The sequence below is a fragment of the Nerophis lumbriciformis genome, linkage group LG39 (assembly GCF_033978685.3).
Source record: "Nerophis lumbriciformis linkage group LG39, RoL_Nlum_v2.1, whole genome shotgun sequence".
Lineage (NCBI taxonomy): Eukaryota > Metazoa > Chordata > Actinopteri > Syngnathiformes > Syngnathidae > Nerophis > Nerophis lumbriciformis.
The window spans coordinates 6,832,062-6,855,000 of NC_084586.2; the positions used below are offsets into that span (position 1 = coordinate 6,832,062).

At 41.4% G+C, this 22,939-nt stretch overlaps 2 protein-coding genes across 3 annotated transcripts in view; one reads left to right on the forward strand and one right to left on the reverse strand.

Annotated features, from left to right (window-relative positions):
* On the forward strand, positions 1-9,779 carry dolk (dolichol kinase). Its single transcript, XM_061932103.1, has 2 exons — positions 1-138; positions 4,345-9,779. The coding sequence occupies exon 2, from the start codon at positions 4,410-4,412 to the stop codon at positions 5,982-5,984; it is 1,575 nt and encodes a 524-aa protein (XP_061788087.1). The 5' UTR covers positions 1-138; positions 4,345-4,409; the 3' UTR covers positions 5,985-9,779.
* Positions 9,780-9,793: 14 nt separating this feature from the next.
* The window catches only part of phyhd1 (phytanoyl-CoA dioxygenase domain containing 1), a 23,058-nt gene continuing 9,912 nt past the window's right edge, over positions 9,794-22,939 (reverse strand). The window contains exons 7-11 of one of the 2 annotated variants that reach the window (XM_061932105.2): positions 18,794-18,815; positions 18,569-18,697; positions 18,357-18,476; positions 16,383-16,509; positions 9,794-10,271 (exon numbers count right to left, since the gene is read on the reverse strand). In XM_061932105.2, coding sequence (XP_061788089.1) covers positions 10,223-10,271; positions 16,383-16,509; positions 18,357-18,476; positions 18,569-18,697; positions 18,794-18,815 — 447 coding nt within the window. In that variant the 3' untranslated portion in view covers positions 9,794-10,222. The remainder of the gene's footprint in view (positions 10,272-16,382; positions 16,510-18,356; positions 18,477-18,568; positions 18,698-18,793; positions 18,816-22,939) is intronic. The other variant, XM_061932106.1, reaches the window with a different exon arrangement.

The following is a 22,939-nucleotide window of genomic DNA, read 5'->3' on the forward strand; positions in this document are numbered from 1 at the left end:
CAGTACTGTCGGGGGCGTACCACGTGACCCGGCTGTCAAACATGGCCGCCCCTGTTGGCTGTGAGAGCTTCTCACAAAGAAGAACAATCGTGATAGTTTAGTAATTCACCTCCCAGCGCGGCTTCCTCCACCAACGCGGTACGTAACGTTTCGGTATATCCACCGTTGGACAGTAGCATCGGAAATGTAGCATTTAAACTAGTGTGTGCTTCACTGTTACTATGTGTGTGAAAATGATGAATCATGAATGCAATACATATCGCGACAAATAAGCATCTTTAGCGATATTTCTTATTAAAAATGCCCGTCCCAGCCTCGGGGGGGGGACAAAAGGTTGATGTGCAAAGAGCATTCATGCTGCTGGTGTCCTGTAGGGCAAATGTGAGTCATGAGACAGGATGTCATAATCAGTAGAGATGTCCGATAATGGCTTTTTTTTGCCGATATTGTCCAACTCTTAATTACCGATTCCGACATCAACCGATACCGATATATACAGTCGTGGAATTAACACATTAGTATGCCTAATTTTGTTGTGATGCCCCGCTGGATGCATTAAACAAAGTTTCCCAAAATAAATCAACTCAAGTTATGGAAAAAAGTGCCAACATGGCACTGCCATATTTATTATTGAAGTCACAAAGTGCATTATTGTTTTTTAACATGCCTCAAAACAGCAGCTTGGAATTTGGGACATGCTCTCCCTGAGAGAGCATGAGGAGGTTGAGGTGGGCAGGGTTGGGGGGTGGGGCGGGGTTGAGGTGGTAGCGGGGGTGTGTATTGTAGCATCCCGGAAGAGTTAGTGCTGCAAGGGCTTCTGGGTATTTGTTCTGTTACGGTGCGGATGTTCTCCCGAAATGTGTTTTGTCATTCTTGTTTGGTGTGGGTTCACAGTGTTAAAGTTGTTTATACGGCTACCTTCAGTGTGACCTGTATGGCTGTTGACCAAGTTTACTTGCATTCACTTGTGCGTGTGAAAAGCCGTAGATATGTGACTGGGCCGGCACGTAAAGGCAGTGCCTTTGAGGTTTATTGGCACTCTGTACTTCTCCCTACGTCCGTGTACACAGCGGCGTTTTAAAAAGTCATACATTTTACTTTATGTAACCGATACCAATAATTTTGAAACCGATACCGATAATATCCGATATTACATTTTAAAGCATTTATCGGCCGATAATATCAGCAGACCGATATTATCGGACATGCCTCAAAACAGCAGCTTGGAATGTGGGATAAGCTCTCCCTGAGAGAGCATGAGGAGGTTGAGGTGGGCGGGGTTAAGGTGGGGCGGGGGTGTATATTGTAGTGTCCCGGAAGAGTTAGTGCTGCAAGGGGTTCTGGGTATTTGTTCTGTTGTGTTTATGTTGTGTTACGGTGCGGATGTTCTCCCGAAATGTGTTTGTCATTCTTGTTTGGTGTGGGTTCACAGTGTGGCGCATGTTTGTAACAGTGTTAAAGTTGTTTATACGGACACCCTCAGTGTGACCTGCATGGCTGTTGACCAGGTATGTCTTGCATTCACTTGTGTGTGTGTAAAAGCTGCATATATAGACGCTGTTTGTTTGGAGAAAAAGCGGGCGTGACGACAGGTTGTAGAGGACGCAAAAGGCAGTGCCTTTAAGGCATGCCCCCAATATTGTTGTTCGGGTGGAAATCGGGAGAATGGTTGCCCCGGGAGATTTTCGGGAGGGGCACTGAAATTCGGGAGTCTCCCGGGAAAATCGGGAGGGTTGGCAAGTATGTCTCCCTGAGAGAGCATGAGGAGGTTGAGGTGGGCGGGGTTAAGGTGGGGCGGGGGTGTATATTGTAGTGTCCCGGAAGAGTTAGTGCTGCAAGGGGTTCTGGGTATTTGTTCTGTTGTGTTTATGTTGTGTTACGGTGCGGATGTTCTCCCGAAATGTGTTTGTCATTCTTGTTTGGTGTGGCTTCACAGTGTGGCGCATATTTGTAACAGTGTTAAAGTTGTTTATACGGACACCCTCAGTGTGACCTGCATGGCTGTTGACCAGGTATGCCTTGCATTCACTTGTGTGTGTGTAAAAGCTGCATATATTATGTGACAGACGCTGTTTGTTTGGAGAAAAAGCGGGCGTGACGACAGGTTGTAGAGGACAGTGCCTTTAAGGCACGCCCCCAATATTGTTGTCCGGGTGGAAATCGGGAGAAATTCGGGAGAATGGTTGCCCCGGGAGATTTTCGGGAGGGGCACTGAAATTCAGGAGTCTCCCGGGAAAATCGGGAGGGTTGGCAAGTATGTCTCCCTGAGAGAGCATGAGGTGGTTAAGGTGGGGGGTAGGGGTAGCGGGGGGTGTATATTGTAGCGTCTCGGAAAAGTTTGTACTGCAAGGGGTTCTGGGTATTTGTTCTGTTGTGTTTATGTTGTGTTATAGTCCGAATGTTCTCCCGAAATGTGTTTGTCATTCTTGTTTGGTGTGGGTTCCCAGTGTGGCGCATATTTGTAACAGTGTTAAAGTTGTTTATACGGCCACCCTCAGTGTGACCTGTATGGCTGTTGACCAGGTATGCCTTGCATTCACTTGTGTGTGTGTAAAAGCTGCATATATTATGTGACAGACGCTGTTTGTTTGGAGAAAAAGCGGGCGTGACGACAGGTTGTAGAGGACGCAAAAGACAGTGCCTTTAAGGCACGCCCCCAATATTGTTGTCCGGGTGGAAATCGGGAGAAATTCGGGAGAATGGTTGCCCCGGGAGATTTTCGGGAGGGGCACTGAAATTCGGGAGTCTCCCGGGAAAATCGGGAGGGTTGGCAAGTATGTCTCCCTGAGAGAGCATGAGGTGGTTAAGGTGGGGGGTAGGGGTAGCGGGGGGTGTATATTGTAGCGTCTCGGAAAAGTTTGTACTGCAAGGGGTTCTGGGTATTTGTTCTGTTGTGTTTATGTTGTGTTATAGTCCGAATGTTCTCCCGAAATGTGTTTGTCATTCTTGTTTGGTGTGGGTTCCCAGTGTGGCGCATATTTGTAACAGTGTTAAAGTTGTTTATACGGCCACCCTCAGTGTGACCTGTATGGCTGTTGACCAGGTATGCCTTGCATTCACTTGTGTGTGTGGAAAAGCTGCATATATTATGTGACAGACGCTGTTTGTTTGGAGAAAAAGCGGGCGTGACGACAGGTTGTAGAGGACGCAAAAGACAGTGCCTTTAAGGCACGCCCCCAATATTGTTGTCCGGGTGGAAATCGGGAGAAATTCGGGAGAATGGTTGCCCCGGGAGATTTTCGGGAGGGGCACTGAAATTCGGGAGTCTCCCGGGAAAATCGGGAGGGTTGGCAAGTATGTCTCCCTGAGAGAGCATGAGGTGGTTAAGGTGGGGGGTAGGGGTAGCGGGGGGTGTATATTGTAGCGTCTCGGAAAAGTTTGTACTGCAAGGGGTTCTGGGTATTTGTTCTGTTGTGTTTATGTTGTGTTATAGTCCGAATGTTCTCCCGAAATGTGTTTGTCATTCTTGTTTGGTGTGGGTTCACAGTGTGGCGCATATTTGTAACAGTGTTAAAGTTGTTTATACGGACACCCTCAGTGTGACCTGCATGGCTGTTGACCAGGTATGCCTTGCATTCACTTGTGTGTGTGTAAAAGCTGCATATATTATGTGACAGACGCTGTTTGTTTGGAGAAAAAGCGGGCGTGACGACAGGTTGTAGAGGACGCAAAAGACAGTGCCTTTAAGGCACGCCCCCAATATTGTTGTCCGGGTGGAAATCGGGAGAATGGTTGCCCCGGGAGATTTTCGGGAGGGGCACTGAAATTCGGGAGTCTCCCGGGAAAATCGGGAGGGTTGGCAAGTATGTCTCCCTGAGAGAGCATGAGGAGGTTGAGGTGGGCGGGGTTAGGGTAGGGGGTGGCGGGGGGTGTATATTGTAGCGTCCCGGAAGAGTTAGTGCTGCAAGGGATTCTGGGTATTTGTTCTGTTGTGTTTATGTTGTGTTATAGTCCGAATGTTCTCCCGAAATGTGTTTGTCAATCTTGTTTGGTGTGGGTTCACAGTGTGGCGCATATTTGTAACAGTGTTAAATTTGTTTATACGGCCACCCTCAGTGTGACCTGTATGGCTGTTGACCAAGTATGCTTGCATTCACTTGTGTGTGTGAAAAGCCGTAGGTATTTTGTGATTGTGCCGGCACGCAAAGGAAGTGCCTTTAAGGTTTATTGGCGCTCTGTACTTTTCCCTACGTCCGTGTACACAGCGACGTTTTAAAAAGTCATAAATTTTACTTTTTGAAACCAATATCGATAATTTCCGATATTTCATTTTTAAAGCATTTATTGGCCGATAAAATCTTTAATAATCAGTGTTGCTAACATCGACTTTTCTCTATTTACCAGCAAGAATAATGAGGAACTGACCAAAGTACCGCTCACTGGCATCAAGACCTCGCCCCGCAGCCACCATGCAGATCGAGGCGGTGCTGGTGGAGTCGGCCGTGGTGTCGGCGGTGGTGCTGTGCGTCCACGTGGCGGTGTGGAACCAGCACTCCTGGTGCGCCGTCGCCCTTGCCATCCAGGCCTTCTACGTCCAGCACAAATGGGACCGTCTGCTTAAGTCAGGGAGCGCCGTCTTCCAGTTCCGTCCTTCGGCCAACAGCGGCATCGTCCCCGCCTCCATGGTGATGCCGCTGCTGGGTTTGGTGCTGAGGACCAAGTGCTCTGAGGCGGGGAGCGTCCACTTGGAGCGCTTCTCCATGGTGGTGACGGTCAGCGGCATGACGCTGGCGCTCTTCCTGTCGCTGATCGCGCTGGGCGTAACGCGGCCCTTGCCCACCAACACCTGCGTGGTCGCCGGCCTGGCCGCCGGCGCCGTCTTCTACACCACCAAGCAGACGCTGACGGTGTCGGAGGTCATCGAGGTGCTGGAGGTGCTGCTCATCTTCGTCTACCTCAGCCTGATCGTGCTCTACCTGCTGCCTCGCTGCTTCACGCCCGGCGAGGCCCTCCTGGTGGTGGGCGCCATCAGCTTCGTGGTAAACCAGCTCATCAAGCGCTCGCTGCTGAGCCTGGCGGAGGCGAAGGGCGACCCCATCCAGTACCTCCTACCGGTGCTGGTGGTCGGCTCGCTGCTGCTGGGCGTCTTCTTCGCGCTGCTCTTCTGCTTCATGGAGTCCGAGACCTGGGTGTCCTCGCTGTTCTTCCACACCATGACGGCCGTGCTGGGCCTGGGCGTCCTCATGCCGTGGCTCTCGCTCTTCATCGGACGCCATCCCATCATGTGGCTGTGGGACTTTGTCACGCTCAGCGAGCGCCGGCTCGCCTTGATAGGCTACTGGGTTTTGCTGTGCGCCCTGGCCACCTGTGTGGTGCTGCACCAGAACTACCAGCGCCAGTCCGGGTCCAAGAAGCACCAGGCCTCCACCGTGGTCCGGAAGTACTTCCATCTCATCGTGGTGGCCACTTTTGTTCCGGGGCTTCTGTACGACCGCCATCTGCTGCACGTGGCGTCCGTGGGCTGCTTGGCCGTCTTCCTCTTCCTGGAGTACGTGCGTTACTTTCGCATCAAGCCGCTGGGTCAACCACTGCGCCAGCTGCTCACCTTGTTCCTGGACGAGCGCGACTCCGGGCCCCTCATCCTGACCCACATCTACCTGCTCCTCGGCATGGCCCTGCCCGTCTGGCTTTTCCCGGGTGCCTGCGCCCCAAAGGGGATTCTTTCCGGCGCTGGCGGCCTGGTGCCCTACGCCGGCGTCCTCGCCGTAGGTGTGGGCGACACCGTGGCCTCGGTGTTCGGCAGCACCATGGGGGAGATCCGCTGGCCCGGCACCAAGAAGACGATGGAGGGAACGGCGACGTCCGTGTTCGCCCAAATCATCGCCGTGGTCATTTTTCTTATCTTTGACGCGAGCATCAACTTAAACTCCACCTACTTGTGGATCGTGGGCTCCATCGCACTGGTGGCCATGCTGGAGGCGTACACCTCCCAGATCGACAACCTCCTCCTGCCCCTCTACCTCCTCATCCTGCTGATGCTCTGACAGGAACACAAACGGTCTGCTTGGAATCTTAAAATACTTCAAACGGCACAAAAAAAAACGTGTTTTAAACGAAGTATGAATTATGCACATTTAAATGAGCACGTCACCCATCAGAACTACAAAATGGCGTTTGAAGAACACTTTAAGTCCGCTTAACTAATATTGTCATTATTTAATAACCTTCCTGATGGGAACATATAATACTTTTGCCTCAAGTAGTATTAAGTTATTGCATAGAGCAGGGGTTGTTAACCATTTTGACCTCAGAGCCACCTAAATATTAACACTGAATTAGTAATTTTACTCTTTTGTTAATCATATTTAATAATTATATCTAACCTACTTACAGTTTAACAGGATAAACCTTGTCAAATTTTATGAAACCATGTGTTAAAGATTATCATCAAGACGTAGGTCAGGATTATTTACATGCAATTCAGCAGTGCCAAAAAAAATGTTCTGACTAAATAATAAATGGTAATACATTTTTTTCTTAATGGTGCTGTTCGCAACTTTCTCACAGTAACATCTTTCAAAGCAAAAAAAATATAACAAGAACACCACCGGCTAGCTCATGTTACTATTAGTGGTTTAACATGACACATTTGTTTGAAATTGTCTACAGTACAGGCCAAAAGTTTGGACACACCTTCTCATTCTATTTACATCTACATTGTAAATTGTCACTGAAGGCATCAAAACTATGAATGGAACACATGTGGAGTTATGTACTTAACAAAAAAAGGTGAAATAACTGAAAACATGTTTTATATTCTAGTTTCTTCATAATAGCCACCCTTTGCTCTGATTACTGCTTTGCACACTCTTGGCATTCTCTCCATGAGCTTGAAGAGGTAGTCACCTGAAATGGTTTTCACTTCACAGCAACATAGTTTTGATGCCTTCAGTGACAATATACAAGGTAAATAGTTAGAGATGTCCGATAATGGCTTTTTTGCCAATATCCGATATTCCGATATTGTCCAACTCTTAATTACTGATTCCGATATCAACCGATACCGATATATACAGTCGTGGAATTAACACATTATTATGCCTAATTTTGTTGTGATGCACCGCTGGATGCATTAAACAATGTAACAAGGTTTTCCAAAATAAATCAACTCAAGTTATGGAAAAAAAAGTGCCAACATGGCACTGCCATATTTATTATTGAAGTCACAAAGTGCATTATTGTTTTTTAACATGCATCAAAACAGCAGCTTGGAATTTGGGACATGCTCTCCCTAAGAGATCATGAGGAGGTTGAGGTGGGCAGGGTTGGGGGGTGGGGCGGGGTCGAGGTGGTAGCGGGGGTGTATATTGTAGCATCCCGGAAGAGTTAGTGCTGCAAGGGCTTCTGGGTATTTGTTCTGTTACGGTGCGGATGTTCTCCCGAAATGTGTTTTGTCATTCTTGTTTGGTGTGGGTTCACAGTGTTAAAGTTGTTTATACGGCTACCTTCAGTGTGACCTGTATGGCTGTTGACCAAGTTTACTTGCATTCACTTGTGCGTGTGAAAAGCCGTAGATATGTGACGTAAAGGCAGTGCCTTTGAGGTTTATTGGCACTCTGTACTTCTCCCTACGTCCGTGTACACAGCGGCGTTTTAAAAAGTCATACATTTTACTTTATGTAACCGATACCAATAATTTTGAAACCGATACCGATAATATCCGATATTACATTTTAAAGCATTTATCGGCCGATAATATCAGCAGACCGATATTATCGGACATCTCTATAAATAGTCTTGAAAATAAAGAAAACCCATTGAAATGAGGTGTGTCCAAACTTTTGGCCTGCACTGTATATTTTTCACAATTAAAAAGTTTATGCCGTAAAACTTTTCACCAGCCCGAATAAAATGATTGCTGTTTACGGCGGTCACTCACCCGGTCTCGCCAACAAGTACGCGCAGGGAGGGCGTGCACACGTACAAAAGCAGTCCAAGAGAAGCAACAAACAATTTGCAGCCATGTTGTTATGATATAATATACATTCAATGACAGCTAACGCTAGCTATCCAAATTGCTATTATTAGCTAACAACATCTGCGTGCATGTGTGACGTACGTATGTAATCACGTCATTACGTGCAAGAAGCCGTAAAGAGGGCGGGATATGTGTGTCAAATACATTCAAAATTTGGCGCCCTCTAGGCACATGTGTAAATGTTGCAAACAAATAAACTGTCAATAAAAATTAAGTCCAAATAAAAATACAGCTTCACCACTTTAGTCATAAGTTTTGCGCTTACCGGTAACTTCTCTATGACTTTAGCTCCAGACTTTATGTTTGATATTGTGGCGGAAAATTGAATTACAGCTGCGGCCCATGTGGACCACAGCTAAGAAACGAACACATTTTGTGGGCCCGATAGGGGGCGCTGGCAGCCCCACAATGGTTAAGAAACACTGGCTTTGAGCAGGGGTGTCCAAATTATCCATCCAATCCAATCCAATCCACTTTATTTATATAGCACATTTAAACAACAAAATGTTTCCAAAGTGCTGCACAACAATATTAAACACAATTAAAAACAATATAAAATAAATGTGATTAAAAACAATTTCAAAGGGTAAAACCAATTAAAACAGTAAATAGAAAGCAAAAAGCAAAATTTTAAAAACACAGAGGACAACAGAGGACCACACAACTCACGTAGTGTTAAAAGCCAGAGAATAAAAGTGGGTCTTAAGACGAGACTTAAAACACTCCACTGTGGGAGCAGTTCGAACATGGAGGGGCAGAGTGTTCCAGACTTAGGGCCGACCACAGAGAAGGCCCTGTCTCCCCTGGTTTTAAGTCTCGTCTTGGACACCACGAGCTGGAGCTGGCTCTCGGACCTCAGAGCGCGCGCAGGATTGTAAGTTTGGATGAGGTCCGAGATATACTGAGGTGCCAGTCCATGTGAAGCTTTAAAAACAAACAGCAAGGTTTTAAAATCAATTCTAAAATGAACAGGGAGCCAGTGCAAACTCTCAAGGATTGGGGTTATATGCTGGCGTCTCCTGGCCCCTGTTAAAAGTCGTGCTGCCGCATTCTGGACTAACTGCAACCGGGAGAGAGCTTTTTGGCTAATGCCAGCATAAAGTGCATTGCAGTAGTCCAGGCGACTTGAAATAAAAGCATGCACGACTTGTTCAAAAAGGTTAAAAGATAAAAACGGTTTTACCTTTGCTAAAAGACGAAGATGATAAAAACACGATTTTAAAACGCCATTGACTTGTTTGTCAAGTTTAAAATCGCTGTCTATAGTGACGCCAAGGCTGGTGACTTTGGGACGCACATAATTTTGCAATGGTCCCAAGTCAGTGAGGGCCGGACCAAACACTAAAATTTCCGTTTTTCCCTCATTCATTATTAAAAAATTCTGGGCTAACCAAGCCTTGACGTCGCATAGACAGTTGAGAAGGAGTGTCTATGTGACCATCCATCCATTTTCTACCGCTTGTCCCTTTTGGGGTCACGGGGGGTTGCCGGAGCCTATCTCAGCTGCATTCGGTCGGAAGGCGAGGTACACCCTGGACAAGTCGCCATCTCATTGCAGGGCCAACACAGATAGAGAGACAACATTCACACACTAGGGCCAATTTAGTGTTGCCAATCAACCTATCCCCAGGTGCATGTCTTTGGAGGTGGGAGGAAGCCGGAGTACCCGGAGGGAACCCACGCAGTCACGGGGAGAACATGCAAAATCCACACAGAAAGATCCCGAGCCCGGGATTGAACTCAGGAGTGTCCAAACTATGAATAACACAAATGTGTTTTTCTATAGCTTTTTTTTTTTTTTTTTACAAAATACGTCAAAATAAAAGTGGTCCCTGTATCTTTTGAAGTTTCTGTATAAGTGAGGCTACTTTCTACTGTACTCTTGCATGAACAAATGTGGAAAAAAAGTAGGCTCTATTTTTGTAGGTTCACTCCACTGGTTCGATGGGACCTCGAAAAGGCGCACTTCAATGGAGTATTCCTTTTTCCTGTGAAAAGGACTTTTGTCCGTCTACCAACATTTTTATAAAAAATGTTTTCTGTTGAGACTACTTACTTACCAGCATGAGCATGCATTTCTTTTCCTGAAGTCACGTGATGACGTGGGTTTGACAGAGCAAAACTTTTTATTAAAGTCCAATCAATTCACGCACAAAGTGTTATTTCAACTCATTGTATTGATTTTTGTATGAAATGATCCCGTTTTGATAATAAAAAGTACTTGTCACTTTGCCGTGAAATCCTTTATTTGGTGTAAAGAGGCGGGAAAGGAAGCTCTTCACTGGGCTGCAGCCTTGAGGGAAGATGAGCACATAAATACATGTCATTTATATAGTAGCACTTAGCACAGAGAGAGCTCACAAACACAAACCCCGTTTCCATATGAGTTGGGAAATTGTGTTAGATGTAAATATAAACGGAATACAATGATTTGCAAATCCTTTTCAACCCATATTCAATTGAATGCACTACAAAGACAACATATTTGATGTTCAAACTCATAAACTTTATCTTTTTTCAAATAATAATTAACTTAGAATTTAATGGCTGCAACACGTGCCAAAGTAGTTGGGAAAGGGCATGTTCACCACTGTGTTACATGGCCTTTTCTTTTAACAACACCCAATAAACAATTGGGAACTGAGGAAATTAATTGTTGAAGCTTTGAAAGTGGAATTCTTTCCAATTCTTGTTTTATGTAGAGCTTCAGTCGTTCAACAGTCCGGGGTTTCCGCTGTCATATTTTACGCTTCATATTGCACCCACCACACATTTTCGATGGGAGACAGGTCTGGACTGCAGGCGGGCCAGGAAAGTACCCGCACTCTTTTTTACGAAGCCACGCTGTTGTAACACATGCTGAATGTGGCTTGGCATTGTCTTGCTGAAATAAGCAGGGGCGTCCATGAAAAAGACGGCGCTTAGATGGCAGCATATGTTGTTCCAAAACCTGTATGTACCTTTCAGGATTAATGGTGCCTTCACAGATGTGTAAGTTACCCATGCCTTGGGCACTAATGCACCCCCATACCATCACAGATGCTGGCTTTTGAACTTTGCGTCGATAACAGTCTGGTTGGTTCGCTTCCCCTTTGGTCCGGATGACACGATGTCGAATATTTCCAAAAACAATTTGAAATGTGGACTCGTCAGACCACAGAACACTTTTCCACTTTGCATGAGTCCATCTTAGATGATCTCGGGCCCAGAGAAGCCGGCGGCGTTTCTGGATGTTGTTGATAAATGACTTTCGCTTTGCATAGTAGAGTTTTAACTTGCACTTACAGATGTAGCGACGAACTGTATGTAGGGACAGTGGTTTTCTGAAGTGTTCCTGGGCCCACGTGGTGATATCCTTTAGAGATTGATGTCGGTTTTTGATACAGTGCCATCTGAGGGATCGAAGGTCACGGTCATTCAATGTTGGTTTCCGGCTATGCCGCTTACGTGGAGTGATTTCTCCAGATTCTCTGAACCTTTTGATGATATTATGGACCGTAGATGTTGAAATCCCTAAATTTCTTGCAATTGCACTTTGAGAAACGTTGTTCTTAAACTGTTTGACTATTTGCTCACGCAGTTGTGGACAAAGGGGTGTACCTCGCCCCATCCTTTCTTGTGAAAGCTGTTTTTATAACCAATCATGGCACCCACCGGTTCCCAATTAGCCGGCACACCTATGGGATGTTCCAAATAAGTGTTTGATGAGCATTCCTCAACTTTATCAGTATTTATTGCCACCTTTCCCAACTTCTTTGTCACGTGTTGCTGGCATCAAATTCTAAAGTTAATGATTATTTGCAAAAAAAAAAAAAGTTTATCAGTTTGAACATCAAATATGTTGTCTTTGTAGCATATTCAACTGAATATGGGTTGAAAATGATTTGCAAATCATTGTATTCTGTTTATATTTACATCTAACACATTTCCCAACTCATATGGAAACGGGGTTTGTACAAACAGTACAATCAAACAGCATGGTGCAACAACGGAAACATTGAAAATATAGTATTTGATATAATAACATGAACATTATGTGACTAACTAGATGAGGCAATTCCTGAAGGAACTGCGTGTGAATGCTCCAATGCTGAAGTTGAACTGAAATCCTGGAATTTTTTTTTAGAATTGTTGAAGTACAGCACACAATTCCCAAACAGGCTGAATAGTTTGAAGTTGGAACGGTTTGAATCAGACGAAAAATGGGGGAGTTGTGGAACTTTGAAGAATGTCCCCTTGATTTCAATGGAAATTTCCAAAAAATGTGGGAATTTCGGGAAAAGCGGAAATTTGTTTGGAAAACGGTAAAAAACTTGAATGGTATGAATGAGTTGAAATAGTTGGTGTTGGAATTTTTCCAATCGGTCGAGAAATGTTAAAGGTACATGTTGAATTGAGAAATTTCGGGGAAACCGGGAATTTTTCCAGTTAAAAAAACACTTAATTTTTTTGTCCTGATTAAGAGGAATGTTTTGAAAATATGTAAGGAGTAGTCGCCAGAAAAAAAAAGGTGGAAATAGGGCTTTGGAAAACCAGGAATTCTGGAAAATCCTGGAATTTTGTGGAACTTGGAAAAAAGGTAGTTTAAATTGTGTTGATGGTGGAATGGTTTGAATCGGTTGAAAAATGTGGAAATGGTGGAAGTTTGAAAAATGGCCAATTCATTTTAAATGGGAAAAATGTCCCGGAATATCTGCAATTCTGGGAAATCTGGGAAATTTTGGAATTTGTCAAGGGAAAGCCCGTGATTCCCGAATAGACTGAACAGTTTGAAGTTGGAACGGTTTGAATCGGGTTAAAAAATGTGGAAGGTAGAGCGTGCCAAAATCTGGAGAAGAAGAAGTTGAAGTTGAATAATAAATAGATACATTTTGATGTAGAAAACCATATGTGTGCAGGCTTTGGAGCATGCACACAATTACAGCTCAAAGCTTCATATTTTAGACCTCCTTTGTCAATAAGCAAAACTGCGGTGGAAACAGCGGCCTCTAGTGGCAAGAAGTGGTAGTTGCAGCCGATATGGAAATGTCATGAGGTATTGTAAAATATATATATATATATATATATATATATATATATATATATATATATATATTGTGTATGTAAATATTTGTAATACTATGCAATATATAAAAATAAACTTTGTAAATGTTTATGGTCAACAGATAATGTAAAAAAAAATATCTAAAAAAATGAAGTAAAATATATACTGTATGTATATGCATTGTCAAAATAAATATTGGTGAAAGGGGAAACATGAAGAAGAGTCTAATTTTTTTTTTTTAATCAAAATTGAATAAACAAATCAGACAATGTAACAAATATAAAAATACATATTTTAGTGCTATCAAATGATTGCATTTTTAATCAGATTAATCACACTTTATAATTGTATGTAAATAAATGTTTATGGTCAACAGATAATGTAAAAAAAATATCTAAAAAAATGAAGTAAAATATATATGTATATGCATTGTCAAAATAAATATTGGTGAAAGGGGAAACATGAAGAAAAGTCTAATTTTCTATTTTTTTTTTTAATTAAAATTGAATAAAAAGAATCCGATAATGTAACAAATATTAAAAAAATACACATTTTAGTGCTATCAAATGATTACATTTTTAATCAGATTAATCACACTTTATAATTTTATGTAAAAAAAATGTTTATGGTCAACAGATAATGTAAAAAAAATATCTAAAAAATAAAGTAAAATATATATGTATATGCATTGTCAAAATAAATATTAGTGAAAGGGGAAACATGAAGAAAAGTCTAATTAGTTTTTTTTTTATCAAAATTGAATTAAAAAAATCAGGTAATGTAACAAATATTATAAAAATACATATTTTAGTGCTACCAAATGATTGCATTTTTAATCAGATTAATCACACTTTATAATTTTATGTAAATAAATTTTTATGGTCAACAGATAATGTAAAAAAAAATATCCAAAAAAATGAAGTAAAATATATATGTATATGCATTGTCAAAATAAATATTGGTGAAAGGGGAAACATGAAGAAAAGTCTAATTTTTATTTATTTTTTTTAAATTAAAATTGAATAAAAAAAATCAGATAATGTAACAAATATTATAAAAATACACATTTTAGTGCTATCAAATGATTGCATTTTTAATCAGATTAATCACACTATATAATTTTATGTAAAAAAATGTTTATGGTCAACAGATAATGTAAAAAAAATATCTAAAAAATAAAGCAAAATATATATGTATATGCATTGTCAAAATAAATATTAGTGAAAGGGGAAACATGAAGAAGAGTCTAATTTGTTTTTTTATCAAAATTGAATTAAAAAAATCAGGTAATGTAACAAATATTATAAAAATACATATTTTAGTGCTACCAAATGATTGCATTTTTAATCAGATTAATCACACTTTATAATTTTATGTAAAAAAATGTTTATGGTCAACAGATAATGTAAAAAAAATATCTAAAAAATAAAGTAAAATATATATGTATATGCATTGTCAAAATAAATATTAGTGAAAGGGGAAACATGAAGAAGAGTCTAATTTGTTTTTTTTTATCAAAATTGAATTAAAAAAATCAGGTAATGTAACAAATATTATAAAAATACACATTTTAGTGCTATCAAATGATTGCATTTTTAATCAGATTAATCACACTTTATAATTTTATGTAAAAAAAATGTTTATGGTCAACAGATAATGTAAAAAAAATATCTAAAAAATAAAGTAAAATATATATGTATATGCATTGTCAAAATAAATATTAGTGAAAGGGGAAACATGAAGAAGAGTCTAATTTGTTTTTTTTTATCAAAATTGAATTAAAAAAATCAGGTAATGTAACAAATATTATAAAAATACATATTCTAGTGCTACCAAATGATTGCATTTTTAATCAGATTAATCACACTTTATAATTTTATGTAAATAAATGTTTATGGTCAACAGATAATGTAAAAAAAATATCTAAAAAAATGAAGTAAAATATATATGTATATGCATTGTCAAAATAAATATTGGTGAAAGGGGAAACATGAAGAAAAGTCTAATTATTTTTATTTTTTTTAATTAAAATTGAATTAAAAAAATCCGATAATGTAACAAATATGATAAAAATACACATTTTAGTGCTATCAAATGATTGCATTTTTAATCAGATTAATCACACATTATAATTTTATGTAAAAAAATGTTTATGGTCAACAGATAATGTAAAAAAAATATCTAAAAAATAATGTAAAATATATATGTATATGCATTGTCAAAATAAATATTAGTGAAAGGGGAAACATGAAGAAGAGTCTAATTTGGTTTTTTTATCAAAATTGAATTAAAAAAATCAGGTAATGTAACAAATATTATAAAAATACACATTTTAGTGCTATCAAATGATTGCATTTTTAATCAGATTAATCACACTTTATAATTTTATGTAAAAAAATGTTTATGGTCAACAGATAATGTAAAAAAAAATATCTAAAAAATAAAGTAAAATATATATGTATATGCATTGTCAAAATAAATATTAGTGAAAGGGGAAACATGAAGAAAAGTCTAATTTGTTTTTTTTATCAAAATTGAATTAAAAAAATCAGGTAATGTAACAAATATTATAAAAATACATATTTTAGTGCTACCAAATGATTGCATTTTTAATCAGATTAATCACACTTTATAATTTTATGTAAAAAAAATGTTTATGGTCAACAGATAATGTAAAAAAAAATATCTAAAAAATAAAGTAAAATATATATGTATATGCATTGTCAAAATAAATATTAGTGAAAGGGGAAACATGAAGAAAAGTCTAATTTGTTTTTTTTTAATCAAAATTGAATTAAAAAAATCAGGTAATGTAACAAATATGATAAAAATACATATTTTAGTGCTACCAAATGATTGCATTTTTAATCAGATTAATCACACTTTATAATTTTGATTAATCATAATTAATAACATGTTATTACTAGCGTGCTTAATTTCAGAAACGAGCCCAATATTTGAACACAAATGCAATTTTATTGTCATGATGTGATACAGGAGCATTTTTAAATGTTTTACTTAATCATATATTTGCTCAAAACTTGGTAAAAGTTTTTATCCAAGGTGTTTTGAAGTGAAATTTGCGGCAAGTGCGGTCAAAATAAATTGCATGCTTAATCTACGTATTTGCATGATTAATGTGTAACTTTTTGTGATTATTCACATGAGTTGATTCGATATTTTTAGTTGAAAAATAAATAGATTAATTTTGGTGTAGAAAACCATATGTGTGCACGCTTTGGAGCATTCACACAATTACAACTCAAAGCTTCATGTTTTTGACCTTCCTTCTCAATGAGCAAAACTGCGATGGAAACAGCGGCCTTTAGTGGCAACAAATGGTAGTTGCAACCTACTCACCAGTTCTCGGGGCTCCACTGGGTGTCACGTGACTCCATGACGTGGAAAGTGTACACATGCCGGGAGTCCTCAGAGACGTTCTCAGCACTGCGATGCACCACTTGGCTGTGAATCAGCACGACGCCACCTATGGGAGAGAAAGAGAGTCGCAAGTTAACAGTGGCGATGATATTGATGTGTATTTCTGGTCTTGTCATCCTCATCCGGACAGAAGGATGCCACGGCAGTGTGGCTGGATCAAAAGAGACGTTGGAGATGCTTTACTGAACCAAAAGTTGCTTTATTATAAGCGAGCGTCATTATACAGGAATGCAGTACCCAGAGGAACCTAGGTCAAAAAAATGAAGGACTCCTCAACTGGAGATGTAATCAGTTTTTATATTCCTCCTTTTTGTCTATGGGTGTGTGTGCTAAGTCAGGAGAGTGCATCCAGACCTGGTGAGGGGGGTCGCATTTTTTTCCGCTCCCTTCTTCTCCCTGCTTGCTCTCTTTGTTTTGTCTTGTCTACACTTTTTTGAAGCCTCTTTCTTTGCGCTGTCCTCCAAATCTAAACATCAGACATGGAATTGATCAGCTGGACTCTCGACTCAATTGACAAAATCTTTTCGACGAGGAAAAGAGGTTCTGGGGAGCCTGGCTGCCCTGATGGAACCATTGCTGTGGGGTACGTGAGAGAATCATGTGCCTCTCAGTCCTTTCCATCGAGGACGTTGAAGACATCTACCTATTTGGAACCGTGATCGCGGGGCACCTGCTGATTGGGCAGGGCATTGCTCTGGTGTATCGTCAAATTTGTAAGACGGTGACAGCCACTCAAGGAGCCCAAAGGCTGTTCATCGCAATGGAAGGTTTGGGCCGGGCTGTGGGATCACAGACTGGGGCGATTTCTGAACTCAATTGCAAGATGGATCACATCATGGAAAAGCTGGTTGAAAGGGAAAAATTGGATATGAGAGCCAGCACGGACGAATAGAACAGACAAGCCATTGTAACGTCTGCTCGCGGGAAAACAAAAATCCTAATCTACGATTTGACTCCCTTGAATGGCTTTGACGCTGCAACAACAGGAGCAGGCTGTTCTGAAAACATCCCCCGAGGACACCTCAATGATGGACGCTTTTGACCTCCCTCCCTCCTCAACGACACCTGGAGTCAAACTTTTGCTTGCATGTAGAACGGCCCCAGGCCTATATGGACACTACATCAACACACCCAAGACAATGGGCATATACACCCCCACCCCCCCACCCCCACCCCACGCCTTCACCACCGCTTGATTCCCCTTCGGAGTGATGGACGGCTGGCAGCGCTTTATAGCAGCAGTCGACCTCCAGGGCCCCCAAATTCCCCCCCCGAGTTGTCGTGATTATATGTAACATGTATATGTGTGCATGGCATGGAGGTTTTTTCCCACTCCAGACTGGGCCCCCTTAGGAGCCCAGTCTAGATTGTATTTTTTTTACTAATCTTCTTCCCCAGCGTTTTACCTTTTTCCCATCTTTTACGGGGCGCCTTTGGCGACCCATCAGCGTTCCTGTTCTGTAACCCTGTACACTGTTTGTTTGTCTAATCTTGAACAGGTTTGTGCTGAAAACATAGTTTCGTTGTACTTGTGCAATGACAATAAAGTCCTATCCTATCCTAAGATGTTCGTGTGTAAGTGTCTGGAAAACAACTGCATAACTCAAATGTTGGCGTTGAACTAGACAGGTAGTCTTTTCTCAAGGATATGGTTATCACTTTTGCATTCCGAAGTCCCAATTAGAGCCTTTTTTCCTACGAAAAGTGATCCAATCCACCCGCGAATATCCAACTAAGGGGCCTTATCTATTTATGTGCTCAAACTGAAATACCACTATTTAATTCAACTTGGTGGTTTGCTTTCTCCAAGGTGAATATAAATATTCACCATATGGAGAACATAATATGAGTAAATTAATTCACTTCATTATCAAGTGAAAAATAATAATTTACCTTTTTGGACTTCGACTGGGACAAACTTGTTGTCGTCGTAGTCCTGCTCTTTGCCGACAAAGCCTGTCAGGGGGTAGGTGCCCTCGGGGGTCCGCACCATTCGTCGAGTAACGTCGCCTGCTCCGTAACAACACGGCACATGTACTATTTCTTCAGCAGACCAAGTTATTAAATATAAATGAGTTACAGGAGTACCTCATGTTGTGACTTACTTTTATGGGACCCTGGGATGAACCACAGACATCCATTGTTCACAGTGGCGTCCTCCAGGGCGATCCACAGGCCCATCACCCTGCCCAGGGGCTCCGTGTACAAAAACGTGGCGTCCTGGTGAGGAGTTACTGGTACAAAAAAACATGCATCTCTAAAAAGACAATATTTTGCCGCAATATGAAAAAAAATAATGAAATGGTTGTTTTTTTTTTTAAACGTCTTACCTTCCCCACCTATCCCAGGTTGCTGCATCAGAAAAGTAAAAAAGAAATTACTTTATATATATATATATAATGAATATTTTACATTGATATATTCCGATATGGAAATTTCTTAATCTATTGTAAAAAAAATTATACATTGACTAAGTAAATATTTTTAATACTATGAAATATAAAACAATAATTTATGTAAATAAATGTTTATGGTCAACAGATAATATAAAAAATATCTAAAATGTAAAGTAAAATATACAGTGGGGCAAAAAAGTATTTAGTCAGCCACCAATTGTGCAAGTTCTCCCACTTAAAATGATGACAGAGGTCTGTAATTTTCATCATAGGTACACTTCAACTGTGAGAGACAGAATGTGAAAAAAAAATCCAGGAATTCACATTGTAGGAATTTTAAAGAATTTATTTGTAAATTATGGTGGAAAATAAGTATTTGGTCAATAACAAAAATTCAACTCAATACTTTGTAATATAACCTTTGTTGGCAATAACAGAGGTCAAACGATTACTATAGTTCTTTACAAGGTTTGCACACACAGTAGCTGGTATTTTGGCCCATTCCTCCATGCAGATCTTCTCGAGAGCAGTGATGTTTTGGGGCTGTCGCCGAGCAACACGGACTTTCAACTCCCTCCACAGATTTTCTATGGGGTTGAGGTCTGGAGACTGGATAGGCCACTCCAGGACTTTCAAATGCTTCTTACGGAGCCACTCCTTCGTTGCCCGGGCGGTGTGTTTGGGATCATTGTCATGCTGGAAGACCCAGCCACATTTCATCTTCAAAGCTCTCACTGATGGAAGGAGGTTTTGGCTCACAATCTCACGATACATGGCCCCATTCATTCTTTCCTTAACACGGATCAGTCGGCCTGTCCCCTTAGCAGAAAAACAGCCCCAAAGCATGATGTTTCCACCCCCATGCTTCACAGTAGGTATGGTGTTCTTGGGATGCAACTCGGTATTCTTCTTCCTCCAAACACGACGAGTTGAGTTTATACCAAAAAGTTCTATTTTGGTTTTATCTGACCACATGACATTCTCCCAATCCTCTGCTGTATCATCCATGTGCTCTCTGGCAAACTTCAGACGGGCCTGGACATGCACTGGCTTAAGCAGGGGGACACGTCTGGCACTGCAGGATTTGATTCCCTGTCGGCGTAGTGTGTTACTGATGGTAACCTTTGTTACTTTGGTCCCAGCTCTCTGCAGGTCATTCACCAGGTCCCCCCGTGTGGTTCTGGGATTTTTGCTCACCGTTCTCATGATCATTTTGACCCCACGGGATGAGATCTTGCGTGGAGCCCCAGATCGAGGGAGATTATCAGTGGTCTTGTATGTCTTCCATTTTCTGATAATTGCTCCCACAGTTGATTTTTTCACACCAAGCTGCTTGCCTATTGTAGATTCACTCTTCACAGTCTGGTGCAGGTCTACAATTATTTTCCTGGTGTCCTTCGACAGCTCTTTGGTCTTGGCCATACTGGAGTTTGGAGTCTGACTGTTTGAGGCTGTGGACAGGTGTCTTTTATACAGATAACCAGTTCAAACAGGTGCCATTAATACAGGTAAGGAGTGGAGGACAGAAGAGCTTCTTAAAGAAGTTACAGGTCTGTGAGAGCCAGAGATCTTCCTTGTTTGAAGTGACCAAATACTTATTGTCCACCATAATTTACAAATAAATTCTTTAAAATTCTTACAATGTGATTTCCTGGATTTTTTTTCACGTTCTGTCTCTCACAGTTGAAGTGTACCTATGATGAAAATTACAGACCTCTGTCATCATTTTAAGTGGGAGAACTTGCACAATCGGTGGTTGACTAAATACTTTTTTGCCCCACTGTATATGTATATGCATATACTGGTATTTAAAAGGGGAAACACATGATGTAAAGAGTCCAATTAGTTTTTTTTATCAATATTGAAATGTCAAAAGGTATGGTGAGAAAATGTATTGTGTATTTTAAAGTGATCAGATAATGTAACAAATGTAAAAATACATATTTTAGTGCATGATTCAATGTTTTAATCAGATTAATCGCACTTTATAATTTTGATTAATCATAATTAATAACGGGTTAATACTAGCATGCTTAATTTCGATTAACTTAAGAAACAAGCCCATTATTTGGACACAAACGCAATTTTATTGTCATGATGTGTTACAGGAGCATTTTTAAAATGTTTTACCTACCTTGTTTTACGTCATGTATTTGCTCAAAACTTGCTAAAAGTTTTATCTAAGGTGTTTTGAAGTGAAATTTGCGGCATGTGCGGTCAAAATAAATTGTATGATTAACGTTATTTTATTTTACTGTATGATCAGTGTCAGAGCTTGGTTCGCATTGCCGGCAGTAAGTCGGACACGTTTCCGGTGAGGGTTGGACTCCGCCAAGGCTGCCCTTTGTCACCGATTCTGTTCATAACTTTTATGGACAGAATTTCTAGGCGCAGTCAAGGCGTTGAGGGGATCCGGTTTGGTGGCTGCAGGATTAGGTCTCTGCTTTTTGCAGATGATTTGGTCCTGATGGCTTCATCTGGCCAGGATCTTCAGCTCTCACTGGATCGGTTCGCAGCTGAGTGTGAAGCGACTGGGATGAGAATCAGCACCTCCAAGTCCGAGTCCATGGTTCTCGCCCGGAAAAGGGTGGAGTGCCATCTCCGGGTTGGGGAGGAGATCTTGCCCCAAGTGGAGGAGCTCAAGTACCTCGGAGTCTTGTTCACGAGTGAGGGAAGAGTGGATCGTGAGATCGACAGGCGGATCGGTGCGGCGTCTTCAGTAATGCGGACGCTGTATCGATCCGTTGTGGTGAAGAAGGAGCTGAGCCGGAAGGCAAAGCTCTCAATTTACCGGTCGATCTACGTTCCCATCCTCACCTATGGTCATGAGCTTTGGGTTATGACCGAAAGGACAAGATCACGGGTACAAGCGGCCGAAATGAGTTTCCTCCGCCGGGTGGCGGGGCTCTCCCTTAGAGATAGGGTGAGAAGCTCTGTCATCCGGGGGGAGCTCAAAGTAAAGCCGCTGCTCCTCCGCATCGAGAGGAGCCAGATGAGGTGGTTCGGGCATCTGGTCAGGATGCCACCCGAGCGCCTCCCTAAGGAGGTGTTTAGGGCATGTCCGACCGGTAGGAGGCCACGAGGAAGACCCAGGACACGTTGGGAAGACTATGTCTCCCGGCTGGCCTGGGAACGCCTCGGGATCCCCCGGGAGGAGCTGGACGAAGTGGCTGGGGAGAGGGAAGTCTGGGCTTCCCTGCTTAGGCTGCTGCCCCCGCGACCCGACCTCGGATAAGCGGAAGAAGATGGATGGATGGATGGACGTTATTTTATATATATATGGGGCTTCACGGTGGCAGAGGGGTTAGTGCATCTGCCTCACAATACGAAGGTCCTGAGTAGTCATGGGTTCAATCCCGGGCTCGGGATCTTTCTGTGTGGAGTTTGCATGTTCTCCCCGTGACTGCGTGGGTTCCCTCCGGGTACTCCGGCTTCCTCCCACTTCCAAAGACATGCACCTGGGGATAAGTTGATTGGCAACACTAAATTGGCCCTAGTGTGTGGATGTGAGTGTGAATGTTGTCTGTCTATCTGTGTTGGCCCTGCGATGAGGTGGCGACTTGTCCAGGGTGTACCCCGCCTTCCGCCCGATTGTAGCTGGGATAGGCTCCAGCGCCCCCCGCGACCCCAAAGGGAATAAGCGGTAGAAAATGGATGGATGGATATATATATATATGTATATATATATATATATATATATATACATATATGTATATACTGTACACATATACATGTGTATATGCATATGTATTTATATGTATATGCATATACTGTATGTATATATATATGTATGTGTGTATATATATGTATTAGTGTTGTCCCGATACCAATATTTTGGTACCGGTATCGGTACCAAAATTATTTCGATATTTTTCGGTACCTTTCTAAATAAAGGGGACCACAAACAAAATTGCGTTATTGGCTTTATTTTAACAAAACATTTTAGAGAACATTAAACATATGTTTCTTACTGCAATTTAGTCCTTAAATAAAATAGTGGAAAAACTAGACAACTTGTCTTTTAGTAGTAAGTAAGCAAACAAAGGCTCCTATTAGTCTGCTGACGTATGCAGTAACATA